Source organism: Lissotriton helveticus, chromosome 6, assembly GCF_964261635.1.
Source record: "Lissotriton helveticus chromosome 6, aLisHel1.1, whole genome shotgun sequence".
Classification (NCBI taxonomy): Eukaryota; Metazoa; Chordata; class Amphibia; order Caudata; family Salamandridae; genus Lissotriton; species Lissotriton helveticus.
In genome coordinates, this window is record NC_136067.1 from 1120715128 (window position 1) to 1120729215 (window position 14088).

The 14088-nt window shown below is 47.5% G+C and overlaps 1 protein-coding gene across 1 annotated transcript in view; it reads right to left on the reverse strand.

Annotated features, from left to right (window-relative positions):
• The window catches only part of SYNE1 (spectrin repeat containing nuclear envelope protein 1), a 2361447-nt gene that overhangs the window by 369621 nt on the left and 1977738 nt on the right, over positions 1 to 14088 (reverse strand). Inside the window, exon 121 of the mRNA XM_078648775.1 lies at positions 9529 to 9676. Within this exon, the coding sequence (XP_078504901.1) occupies positions 9529 to 9676 (148 nt within the window). The remainder of the gene's footprint in view (positions 1 to 9528; positions 9677 to 14088) is intronic.

A 14088-nucleotide genomic window follows, 5' to 3' on the forward strand; every position in this document is an offset into this window, starting at 1 on the left:
AGGGCCTTTGGTTCTGGAGTCTTTTTCGGCTCGACTGTCGGTTTGGGGTCGGTAACCTTTTTTGGTTCTACGTCTTTTATTGGTTTGGCAGTCTTTTTTGGTTCGGCGACTTTATTTGGGTCGACTACCTTTTTCGGCTCGATCCTCTTTTTGTGCTCAACGCCTTTTTTAGGGTCAGTGTCTTTGGTCGAGTCGATGCCTTTTTTCGGTTCGACTGGCTTTGGTTTATTTGCACTCTTTTTAGGATCGGGTGCTGTTTTTGGATCGACGACTTGTTTAGGTTTGAGGCTTTTCTTTGGCTTGATAGCTTTTGACTCGATAATCTTTTTGGGTTGGACGACCTTTTTTGGTTCGACCCACTTTGGCTGGTCGACCTTCTTTTGTTCGACAACCTTTGGCTCGAGGGCCTTCTTCGGTTCGACGACTTTTGGGTTCGACGACCTTCTTGGGGGGAATGTTACTTGGTCCTGGGCTCTCGGAGGGCTTTGATTTGGTCTTCTGAGCCAAGCCGGAGGGCGGGGCTTCTGAAGGGGTTTTTCGATCTCGGCTAAGGCCTTTAGGCGATGCTTCGACCGGAGCCTTCGGTTTCGGGGTAAGCGGCATTGGGGGCTGTGTACTCACGATTTGCACCGGTGGGATCTCGTCATCGGAGTCCGACTGGTCCTCGACGGTGATGATCTCTAGGTCCGAGTCCGTCGCTTCTGGGAGGTCGCGTTCATCATCGAAGATGTTCTCCGGTTCTGGTGCCGATCGCTGTATCTCTTGCCTAGCGGCCCGTCGAATCCGGATGGTCTTCTTCGAACAGAATTGGGCACACGCAGGGCAATTCTGTTCGTTGTGCTCTGGTGATAAGCACTTGTTGCATACTGTATGCTTGTCAGTATGCGGGAATTTGGAGTGGCATTGTGGGCACCTTTTGAACGGGCTCCTTTCCATCGACAGCAGACCCACGTGGCGTTGAAAAGGCCCAACGGCCCGTGTCGACCGGATCAAGATGGAAAGGTTGGTCGAGTCAAGAAGTACCGAACGACCTTTAAAGTAGTTTGTTTCGGTTTCCGAAGTTGGAGTAAAGGAATAACATCCAAACCCAATGGCGGAAAAAAACAATCTGAGGATGGAGAAGATGCCCATGTGCACTGTAGTCCAGGGGAGGAGTCACCTATCTCGTGATACTTCGAAGACTCTGCCAGGACAACAAAGTGCAATCATCCGGACCCAAGACTAGGCGGCGATCTATGCACAAGATATGAATTCAGCAGCCCACATGCCTCGAACAGCCTGTTAGTGCATTTTATGGTGTACCCAATGCTTTTACTTCAGTATGGTGTGTTTGAATGGAAGACTGGCAAACTTGCAGGAGGTGTCATCATGGTCAGGCAAGAGACACAAATTGCAGACGTTGTGATGGACCGACCACAGGTATTTGGAATTGCACTGTTGGAAGGATGCCCCTTGTGGTTTGCATTCTCAGGTGTTGAAATTTAATGGAGGACAGGCAGTCCCTGAAGAGCGCAGGGAGGCCCCCAGCGTTCTTGGCATTGAGAGTTAAACGTCAGTCCTCCAAAGATGTGCCACTAAGTAGTGCAATGAAAAATTGTTGAGGCACAGACCGGTTTCTGATGCGTCGGTGTTGAAATCCAACTATGTGGGTCCAAAAAGAATGAGTATGAAATACAATAAACTCTGAGCAGCCCCTCTCAGTAAACATCCCAAGTCAATGGCAGAAAAAGCAAACTAATATGGAGTCAATGCCCATGTGGATTGTCCACTAAGAGAGGAGTCACAGCACATCTTGTGACTTGAAAGATTTCTTCAAAGGAAAACCACATGTAAATATCCAATCCCAATAATAGACAGCAGGAGTATACACAGTATATGTATCTACAGCCACACGTTATAAACAATGCTATTTCTTTAAAATTTTCAAGATACAGACACATCCTCACATTAAATTGCAGTTTTCTTCATTAATTATTTCTCATTTTACACCTTTCATGAGACATATTGCTCAATATTAGTGTTTCAAAGTGCTTTCCCCTCTCCCTGCACTTCAGGTATGAGGAGGTAGAAGGCTTTGGGGTTTGGGGGGACGGGATTCATGTTAGGTCACTCTGTTGCATGATTATCATTGTGTATCAGCAGATCGACTTCTGAGAGAACAATAGAGCCATAAATGTTTTCCAGTTTTTATGGATTGGAGTGTGAGATACCGTCACGTCTTATCTCAGGGCCTGCCTAATCAGAATTGTTCACAATTTCTATAGTAAAAAGTAAACAATGGCAAAGGAAAATTGAAAAAGTTGACTACATTTTTTTTTTCATGCTAGGAAGCTTGGACAAAAACCTCTGGTATCATGGTGCTTTCTTGATAATTTAAGTGCTCCTGCTATTCACCCATGCTGTTAGCAAACAAGGAAAACACTTAAATAAACCTTATGGAAATGTGAAAAGTAAAATCTGGTTTTATTATAAGAAAGAGTGACTTGAAAGTGATATTTACTTCAGGGACTCACAACAAAATTAAGTCATTTGTTGTTTCAGTGAGAAATATGAACAAATAAAAATATATTATTGGCACTTTCCTGTCACAGAACTAGTTCCTGCATGCAGAAAAACACACATACATATTATAATGTGATTACATAGGCAATGAAGATTTTTATAAATGTGATATGAAAAACTAAAAATTACTTTTACAAGTAATGCATTCATTCCATATTAGAAATGCAGATTGTGAGTAGTTGGCCTGGTACATGCTGTCCACTAATTAAAGTGGGCACCTTGTACCAGTCCAAACAACGATTATTGATGATTAGGTTATAGACAACCTTTATAGAAAGCTATTCTAGTGGTAGCTGTGGAGAGCAGCCTTCAGGCTAAGTCTCGAAGGAATGTAAAGTAGCTTGTTTTACCAGATCAGAAACTCCTGAATAACCAAATGAAAGGAGAACCACACAAGAGACATATAAAATATATGTATTTATTACTAAAAACTCGCTACTAACCTCAATACGAGATTAGAGCACAAGGCACACAATACTTAATCAATAGAACAAGAGTAAATAGCACAATACACAGCGGGCTCCAGGGGGAGACCGAACCATATGCTAAGAAATGGTATAACAACAACGACTTGACTAGACATAGTGCCTAGAGCACGTAGAATCACTGGGACCCCAAGGAACCACCCAAAGTAGTGACATAGGGGACCCACAGAGGATGGGTGCAGTGTGAGAACACAGACGCGAGCGCCGTGCAACTCTATGGGAAAGTCGCGGTTGGAAAATTACAGTTTAAGGACACTTCAGAGAGAACTTCAAGCAAACCCTTTAGAACATAGAAGGTTCTAAGGCCAGCACCCTTGTGAGTATCGAAGTACCTGTGTTACCCATCTCACGGGAGCCGGGTGCATAGGGGTCAAGTGGTGTCAGAAACCTTTGCCTCTTCAATGGCGTAACTCAAAGAAGTGCTGCTGCCGGGAAGATGAAAAGTGTCCGGTGGGATTCAAGCCTGGATCCGAGGTGAGAAGAACCTGAAAGCAGAGGGGACAGAGTCTGGGTCATTTCAGAGTGACCAGGGGCTCGGTAGACGAATGCCCACCGATGTCGGGTGCTTCAGGTGAGATGACAGGATGCTTAACTCAGCAGCCACGGGAACCAGGAGACGTCGAAGATAACCAAAGTCCGGAGGTGAGCTGTTACACAAAGGATGTTGAGTGCTGAGGGGTCAGTGTCCGGATTGAACACCAACAACCCTTGGCAAATGCAACCCATGTGGGCAGAGGAAAACAGTCACGGTGAGGACCAGCAAGATCCTGGAGACTCTCCAAGCTATGGGGAGTCAGGGCACATCTGGAGCAACCAGGGAAGCACAAGAGGAATCAAAGTTACCTTCACAGGGATGTGAGGAAGTGCCATCTTTCTTGCATGGTATGCCCTCACTTTTTGTTGAATTGCTGATGTGCTTTTTGACTGAGTGTGCCCTGGGCTCCTGCCAATCGGGTGCCCAGGGCCTGTGTTCCTTGCATAAAACTGTGTTGAACTAAAACCCAAATGGCATCTCTGGCCACATGTCAGCCCCTGGTAAATGGTCCCCTAGGTACCCAGGGCATTGTGACCAGAGAAGACCCCTAAGGGTTGCAGCACTTATTGTGCCACCCTTAGGTGCCCTGTACCCTGACACTCAAACACTGCCCTTGCAGGCTGAAAGTCCTGGTGCAGAACTAAACAAAGAGTCGACATGGCACACATCCCTGTGTGCCATGCCCACAAACACACTGCCCTGGCATACATCAGTCACCCCTCTAGCTGGGTGCACTATGCCAGTGGTGAGGGCACAGGTGCATGAGCCCTGTGCCCCTACAGTACCCAGGGCCATTCCTGGGCACTGTAAGTGCAGTGGTGCCATTAAGAGTATATGGTGCTGGGAGGTTGTCATTATGAACTCCACAGCACCATAATGGCTACAGTGAAGACTGACAAGTTTGATATCTACTTCTCAGCACATTAAACCCACACTGATGCCAGTGTGTGATTTAATGTAAAATGCACTACAGAGGGCATCTTAGAGATGCCCCCTGAAACCTAACCTACAATCCACATCTTGTCTGAGAGGCTGGCTAGGCTGCCACACAGCAGACATGTTGCTGGACCCCTGGGTAGAGAGCCATCCGCTCTCCTGGACCTGCAACGATGGGCAGGGAAAGCTTCAAAGGCATGCCACCTTTGTGAGCTTCTCCAGGCCACTTGCTGTACTCAGCAACTGGCCCCCACCGGTTCTGACCCTCACTCTGACGGGGAGACTGGCGGTAAAGCCTCAGTGAGGAAAGGGGGTGTGCCAGCATGTTCCAACTTCCCCCCTCAGGTGGGAGAGGCGAGGTGAAGCACAACTCCAGGCTCCGGCCATCTTGAAGATGGGGAGTCCTGCCCAATCAGAGATAGGCTCCTCCCCCCTCCCCCAGGAAAGGAGCAGGATAGGGGGTGTACTCACCCCAGAACAGAGACCTATTGGTTCCTGCCCTTTCCCTACCTGTGACGCCCCTATATTTAGTATTTAGGGGACCCAGAACCTTCCTTCCTCAGATCCCGATTCGAAAACAAGAAAGAAGATCAAGAAGAAGAAGACCCGCCGTGCACCTGCTAACAAGAGGACAACACCAACCGACTTGGCCCCAGCCCTACAGGCCTGTTGATCCTTGAACCTGCTCCTGCTAAATCCTGGTGGCTCCTGTGGACAGCAACCTCGAAAACCCCGGAGGACCTGCCTACCTTGAACCTCTTAAAGACTGGGACTCCCATGAGCAGTGGTTCTGCTCAAAAGCAATACCCCTGTTGCCAACCAGGAATCGCGAATCCAGCACACTCTGCACCCGCCAAGCCCGGCCTGTGCCTGAGTGGACAAAGACCCTGAGGACGTCCCCTCTGTGATTGTGACCTGGAATCCAGTGCCAAAGAACCCTCCTCGATGACCTAAACTATGCCTGCAGCCTCACAGCAAGAGACCCCTCAAACCGCGACCAGCAGAGGGTAAGATTTCCCAACATCAAAAGACACCCCTGCACCCCACGGCCCCCTGTGCCCAACTCCTGGGTGCCTACCTATCCTCCAAGATCCCAACTTACCTCTCGAAGTGTTGTTCGCTCCAGAAGACTCTCCGACCCCGAGCCTGCAGCTTTTGTTCACTTTCCAAGATCTCCGTTGGATAACATTGAGCGCCCGCCGACTCAAAAGCACCCTGCACCCAGCCGCCCGAGTGCCCCTGGCAGTTCAACCTTGGTCATAGCCTACTTCCCCATTTGCCCTGAGCAAGTGACCAGGAGCCCAGCTCCCACAGCTGCATGGCCTGCTTGCCAGCAGCCACCAACCGAATGGCCCCCTGCCTCTCATTGGATAACATTGGGTCTAACTATCGCTGCACCCGGCTGCCCCTGTGCCGCTGAGGGTGTACCAACTGTACCTACCTGAACCTGGGGGACCCCTGAGTCTATGCCCAAAACCTTAACTCAGCCAGTCGAGTACTTACCCAAAAGCCGATAACTCACTTTGCTTCCACAGGATAACATTGACTGGTTTCACTAGAAAATTCTTCTAAGTGTGGAGTTTTGAAACTTTTAAATATTCACCTAAAATCAGACGAATTCCTATTTACTCACCTGTTATCAGGAGAGAACCCAGTGCTGCATCTTTTTAACCGTACTTACCAGTAACTTGAATTTCGCAGTCCATTGTATGATTTTCATCAGAAAAGTTTCGAAGTGTCGATTTTTAGAAACTACAAATATTCCTTAAAAATCGCCTGTATGACTTAAACGCATTCTTTCAACTGTTTACAGGAGATGCACCAGGGCTGTATCCAGGATCCAACACTGAGTAAGAAAAAGTAATCATAACATTACTTACCTGCTAAGTGAATTTCCTCCCATAGGATAACATTGGTGATTCTATGTGAAAAAGTTTTTGTGTCAACTTTTAAAATACAATAATATTCCTTACAAATCACTACTGTAACCAAAACGCTTTTACTTAACTGTTTACAGGAAATATCCCAGGAATGAATCCAGGATCCTGTCCTGTGGTTAGCAAAGTAATCTACAGAGTAACTAATTGCATTTAACTAGAAATTCCCAATGAGCTCCATGTTGCATTGTGTTTGAAAATTGTGTTGCCTATTACAACAACTGTAACTATTGTAATCAAAAAGTCTATTGCCTAATGGAAAAGTATTTAACTACAGTAACTCATTCTGAGAAAGTATATTTTTGATACCTTGTTGGTTCTAAAATAAAACAACTATATCTTTTGATACAAAAAAATTGGCCTAGAGTTCAATTCTTGAGTGTGTGAGACCATTTGCTGACTGAGTGTGTACAACAAATGCTTTACATTGTCCTCTGATACTGCCTTACTGCTCGACCAAGCTACCACTTTAGAGAGTAAGGTTATATCTAACTTAGCCTCTGCCAAAGCTCTGGGGACTGTGGACTCTGGGCACACTGTGCCTTACTTTGGTCCAGTATATACAGAGCCACTTTCTTACAAGGGACCCACAGGCCAACCGACTAGGGATCGCGAAGGGACCTCAAGCTGAATCACGAAATACCAGCCCACGGAACACTCGTGGAGTGTAGGCCAGATATCTTCGGTGCAATTGCTGCTCGGGGTCAGGACTACACATAGCCCAAAGTACAGCCTCAGGGATCGCCAAAAAGCATATGCTGCTGCAAAAGTAAACGGTGCACAGGGGTTCGTGTTGCACGGTCCCCACAAGGGATACTGGTCTCAGAATTGCTGAGAGGGCAGATCGACCTCAGGGACGCTCGGGAACCCACCTCCTGTGTTGCAGAAATCTTCGGAGTCCTCAGGAGATGAAAACCGGTCAGATGTGTTAAGGTGCCTGCTTCATAAGGGGAGTAACTCCTTTACTCCAAGGGAGATTCTTCAGTCATCCAGCGTAGTGTAGATCGTCGAAGTACTTGGTTTCTGCCTGCAAAGTTTAGTCCAGGTAAAATTTAAAGTCCTGTAGTCAGGGTTCCTACTTTATACCCAAGGTAGGGGTTGGACAAACTCTGGTGACCCACCTATGGGAAGGTCAGGACAGAGGGGTGGTTACACCCATGTCCTTTGTCCAGTTTCGCGCCAGAACAGGAGCAAGTGGCTCCTGCAACCGGTTTGAACTGGACTATGCACAGAGACACCAAATGTGCCCCCAATGCAGAGTTCCAGGCACTCTCAGAGTGCACCCACCCAGCCCCAATACACTAAATCCTGTCTGGGAGGTGGTCATACCTTCCTGTGACAGAAAATCTATTGTCAAGCCTTCCCCTGCTCGAGTTCAGCTCAGCAGCAGGAGGGCAGATGTGTGTCTGTGGCTGGCAGCATCCATTTTGTGATGCCCAGGTCGAGAAAGCTGGTACCTGGTAGACACAAGTAGTGGTTCCACAAGGGAGGAATCATACCTCCCACACCAGTTACTGGTGTGGAGGTATGATTCCACCAAACACGACATGTTTCTAGGCAGCCGTTTGAAAGTTAGCATTTACAGTGAGCTTATAATGCACTTAAGTACATATGATTTAGGTGCGTGACAGAAAACCCCAGAGAATAGATTCCGAAGGCTGCAGAGGGGCTCTGCTCATACAGGGGCACCCTCTCACACAAACCCTAGCACCCTGCCTTCAGGATTGATAAGGCCTGCCATAGAGGTGACTAATAGGGTTGTATGTGCAGTGATTAGAATAGATCTAGGTAACCTATATCTAAGTAAGGGGCGCATGCACCACCTTACACAGGCTGCAGTAGCAGACCCGTGGTGTCAGTTTGAATGGTCTCTCAGGGGTGCGATAATACATGCTGCAGCCCCTGGGAGGCCTCTGGGGTACCTATGCCCTGGGTACATGGAGTACCATATACTAGGGGATGATAAGGGTACCCCAGTATCAAATCTGGAGTGTACCTAAAGTACATGCAATCAATTTAGAGGAGAAAGCAGCTTGACTGGGCTCCTGGATAGCAGGAACACAGTCAGGCTAAGTCGAAAACAGTGATACATCAGCACAAAGTGGGGGTACCTATAAGAAGCGGAGTCTACTCTCCTACACAGATTTTTTATTTTAAACTTATTGTGACATCACATTTTTTTTGTTAACAGTGACATCCAGATTATATGCACATGAACCTTAATTGAAGAAGGGTAGTAAAGTTTGTCACACAATCATTGAATGCCTTCCGGAAATCCTCTGTTGGATGATATAAATTGTCTCTGTTTCAACCCTGGAAATACTAATTTCCCAGTCTCCAGTCTTGAGCACTCCTCACTCTTTCAGTCCAACTAGTTACAGTCAATGGGTTCCCAATCCAAAACTGCTCAGATCTGCAACCCTGGTGCCATCTTTTAAATTAACCTCTCTTTTGAACCTTAATCAATGCGTGTAAAAGGTGACTTCTTCCTGCTGAATGTCCTGATATGGGAGTCTCAATAGTCAGACTTGCCATTGTAATTATGTTTCATCTTGACCACTGAAGTGCATCTAAATTGCCTAGCAAAAACTCTATCAAAACCCCAAAATACCCAAAACTTTGCTATGTGACTGATCCGTGAGCTTCAAGACTCCAATGACATTACAGACGCAAGCAAGATTCTCTGTAAAGGGTATCCCTCAAGGACTGAGCCGATGGCAAAGCCTGATGAAGATTTCAAAGAATTCATGCCTACCAGCTGATCAAATACCTAAGGCTTCACTTTCTGGCCCTGATACCTACATATCTAAGGCTCTAACAACCCCACCTCCCTTCGGACGGGAACCTCCTACAATAAATTCAGACGTGCTCTGAAAGTGCACCTCTTCCTATAGGCCTATAGATACTAATAATGGCTTTTGACATTCTCCAATTGGCCTATCTAGAACTAAACTAATTACTTCATGTAACATCCTCTCTTCCACTTCAAGTGCTCGAATGCAGTCTCAAATGCAGTCTCACAGCAGTGCAGGCAACTTATAAATGTTTACAATAAAATAAAATAGTATGTTACCTCATGTGCCCGCTGCTGTTCCAGAAGGCTTTGATAGTTTCCAGAGATTTCCACAGCCAGTTTCTGCTCAGTCTGAACCAGCAGCTCCATCCAGGCTTCACATTTCTCCAGAAATGTCTGGTGCTGTAGCAGAAAAGCCTGGAGCTTGCTGGAAGAAAAATTGCAAAATGTTACAAAATAAATATCTTTCTGTTTCAGAATGCTTATGAATGTCTATAAATGAACACTACCTGGGAAAAAACAGACTGAAAGACACAGGTTGTAATATATTTGCAATTACAAGTCTGTAACATTGAAGCATTCCAAAGATATAAATACGTTCAATTAACAGCAGGTTAAGAGCAATGCTGGTAGAACAGGATAGTCTCTTTTTAAATCGAGGATACAAGACAACGCAGTTGTCTGGTTCTAAAAGATCTACTGTGGGATTATCAAGACCTTACAGGGGATTAGAGCTCGCCAATGGCTTACTATTGGTTGGCTTTATTGTCACTATCTTTTGCTTGCTTATTTGGTGGCCTTCATTGTCTCAGCTTGTCAATCTTGTGTAAGTCCTTCCCCTGCAGAATAGGCCCTTTCACATCTCTCCGACTGGTTTGCTTCTATCCACCCACTGCTCACTTTTAGGGATTTTTTTTCATTTCGCGTAACCACTTCATGAGAGTCCATGTGTAAGGAAATGCCTCTTTGTGAATGGTCTCCCTCAGGTTTTTGGACTGATGCTGCTGTTGTTCCAACTCTGAGAGTGCACTCAGGCCTGCTAACCAGATCTCAGTTTCCTAATTGGAAATGGCTAACCTACCTGTAAGTTAGCCATTTCCATCTGCCATCGCCTGTTGCCGCTGCCAGAGTCGTCGCATCCTCCACTTGCGGGACGCACCAGTCCGGTGCGGGAAGATTACCATTGCTGCGAGTATCGTCGCAGAGCCTGTCGTCACAGGTTGAGATTGTCGCACCGCTGGCTTGCGGACCACATCACGACCGCTACATCCAGCGGGGTTGTCGCATCGCCTCCCAAGGGTCTCAGGAGTGACGCATCGCTTGCTTTTCAACGCTACAGCTTTCACTAGGAACATTTGGCTAAAACGTGACACAACTGTGGATTATTTTAACGCAACCTTAAGAACTCATTTGAAACCATATTCTTGAACTGTGTATGTTGTATATCTGTCGTTTTGGTCTTGTGTAGTTTAGATTAAAATACCTTTATTTTTATAAACTGTTGTGGAGTCAGTTTGTGGTGTTTTCACTGTGTAACTGTGAGTGTTAGTACAAATACTTAGCACAATGCCTTTGATAAGCCAGACTACTCGTGCCAAGCTACCAAGGGGGTGAGCAGGGGTTATCTAAAGAGTGTATTCTCCTTACCCTGACTAGAAGCAAGGGTCCCTATTTGGACAGTGGTACCTACCTCTGCCAACTAGAGACCCCCAGTTCTAACAATATAGACATAAGATTTGTTGGAATGGATCACTCGAAGCTTATCCGTAAACAGGAAGCAATATTGGAGGCCAATTGCCCTGAGTTTTTGAATGACCTCCGGGTAGTAACAGCGCCTTTGCCGCACATCTCGGGTGTAATCGGGGAAAATGAGAACCTTAGCATCCCCACAGTGTAATTCTTACCTGGCTTGTGCCTCCCACAAAACCGCTTCTCTATCTCTGAAATTCAGGATCTGGGCAAACATAGGCCTTTGAGATGCCCCCAGGGAGGTTTTGGTGTCAAAGTACGGTGAGCCCTCTCTAACATGAACCAGGAGGAGAGGCAATAAGCTGGATCCAGAATTTAATCCATGTTTCTAGGAAATCTGCAACTTGCTGGGGTTCGATCCCCCAGAGGATTCCAATCTCACACACATTATTGCGTTGACAGAGGTTTTCGCCCTCTTCTGCATGACTTTGCATTTCTGATGTGCACGTGAGAAGGCTGTTGATGGAACAGTAACCTTGTCTTCAACTCCAGAGATTCATGCTTCTGCCTTCGTGAACCACACCATAGTATTTCTGAGCTCCAGGCGAAGCAATGTCAAGTTCATGTGCACGTCACCAATTTTGTTTTCAACAGCTGCTTGGGATGTTTGTATGGCTTGGAGAATTGTGGCTAGGTGGGTGGTAGGGAGGTTACCGCTCGCCCCCTCCCCTGCGTTTCCTTGTTGACTGCATGCCGACCCGGTATTGTACTGTTCCATGCGGTTCTGCAAGGTTGCTGGTCTCGCCGATCTGTCCTTTCCCATGACGACGATAGGGCTGCGGTCCGGTTAGAGTCTCTGTATGTGGAAGAGATGGTCCGTCTGCTTCTGCCATGCAGCAGCCAAGGAGCGCTGTCTACGCACTGGGAGCAGATCTTCACTGCAAGTTGGCCGGGCAGCCAACTCTCTGTCAACCACAGGCTGTCAGGAGCAGCCTGAGTCCATCTGCATCCCCATGCAGGTCAAATGCATGTCTAGTAGGCATAGGACAGAGCAGATCGTAACCTCCACACCAGCCGCACCGCATCCAGTGGATCAGGAGCCCTCCTTGGTCAGCAATGGAGCAGGGTTTTCTGTAGCAGGGGAAGCGACACCAGGCCCCCGGGAGATAAGAATGCAGAGAAAGGAACCACCGCGGGCCAGGAATACAGATCAATGGTTGCTCACCACAGCCTCTCAAATATATGCAGGAATGCGACAGCAGGGGGCCTCGGCACATCAGAGGGATCTGCATTCTCTAGTCGGCTTACCTTGTTAGTCCTCTTGGAGTTTCAGACCTGGGGGTGTGATCCTAGGTTGGCCGGCAGCGCAATCCACCCCACCGGCCCTACGGGGGAGGGCCAGGATGGTAGGCAGGCCCTCTCCTCTGCCAGGCTGTGCACAGCCACGGGGTCCAGAGCTGCAGCGCCTCCGTAGCTTCACAAGTTGTATGGTTGTGCAGGGACCACCCGACCCCTGGCCAACTTTACCAGTCCATCCAGGTCTCGGGGAGGTGCCACTTACAAACACAGCACAATTATCAGGGGAAAGGGGGGAAGGCCCCAAGAAGATTTCAGCCTTGCCTCCCACCAGCACGGCCTTGGACTGGGGGGCAGACGTCCCCGCATCACGCCCCTCACCTCACCTCCACACATCACTGCTCTCAGGAGTCCCCAGCAGGCAGCCACCATAATCCGCTCTGCCTGCCAGAACCCAGGTGCACTTCTTCTCCACCATGCGTTTCGCATGCTAGTGGTCTTGCCGCCATGGCCTACAGAGGCCCGCGGCATCACACTGCGTGTGGAGGTTCTGAAAAAGGCTTTACGCCCTGGGACACCTTGACTGCTGCGCTCCACCTCAGAGACTAGCAGGGCCTTGGGGTGCAAGCTTGATGGCAAGCATGGAGGCAAATGGCCGTTGGAAAGAAGGGGATCAAAGCGGAACTTTACTGAACAGCGGCCACCATGGTGGCTCTTCAAGCTATGCCCATCAGAAACTAACTTAAGTTTGACCATTTGCGTTTCAGAGTCTCCCTCAATAGCCCCTCACCTGAACGCTCCTCAACCGGTCTTTGGACTTTGACGGGGGCTGATGATGCTGCAGTGCCTCAGATAATCACTCTGCCAGAAGTTTCATTCAAAGCTTTCTTAATACCTTCGGCTGAAGAAGAAAGGGACAGGAACCACACTCCTCCGAGTCATGGTGGTTTCCCAGGCACCACAAACAGATGCTATGAGGATCTGTGATCGGCATCTGTCTGTCACAAGATCCACAGGGTTTAAACCCTGAAGGCACCGCAAAAAGCATAGTTTCTCTCACAAAATGTGGAGATGGGCCAAAAAACTGACCCATAACTGCTCCGGATACACGTTGCAAGCGTGAAAATAAAGGAACTGACGTCAGCACATTGGCAAGGGGATTATATGGACTCCAGTCTTGCGCTTGGGGGAGGATTCTAAAGTAAAGAACGTGAGGCTAGATGTCTCTCAGATATAGTAAGATCAGATCATGCTGGCAGGAAACATTACTATGGCTCCTAGTAAGAGTATATAATTCTGGACTCTTGTCTAGTATATTCCACAATCATAAAACGGGCAAAATATGCAATTCTGTTTTATCCCTACCAACCAGCCATGTCCCTTTTATCCATATTTGTGGAAGGTTCCGGATTTCTCACTTAGGAATTTGCTTATCTCAGGCTCGAGGATTACTTACTCAACCTTTTGGATAATTTAAGGCTTGCCTCTTCTAGCATTTCACTCTTCTCCGAACTGGCAAACAACCTAACCTTCTCTTTCCTCCAATTAGTCATCCTACATTCTAAGACTCCTGGGATAAAGTTGTCTCCTCATCTTGTCCATCATAGCCTAAAACCAGCTTCTGCGCACATCATCCAGAGGGCCACTGGGACTTCAGAGGGAACTCCTGCTACCAAGATTTCACCAACCTTCACGCCAAGTTCATTACATAAGAACATTATCAGGGGACACCCACTTGCTCACCCTCCCCTTAGATTAACAAACCCCCATTCAAATGAATGAACTTAGGGACACAGCAGCATAGATTTTTTTGTAACTAGACTAAGCTAGACTTTCCTGCAGAAAACGTGGAGC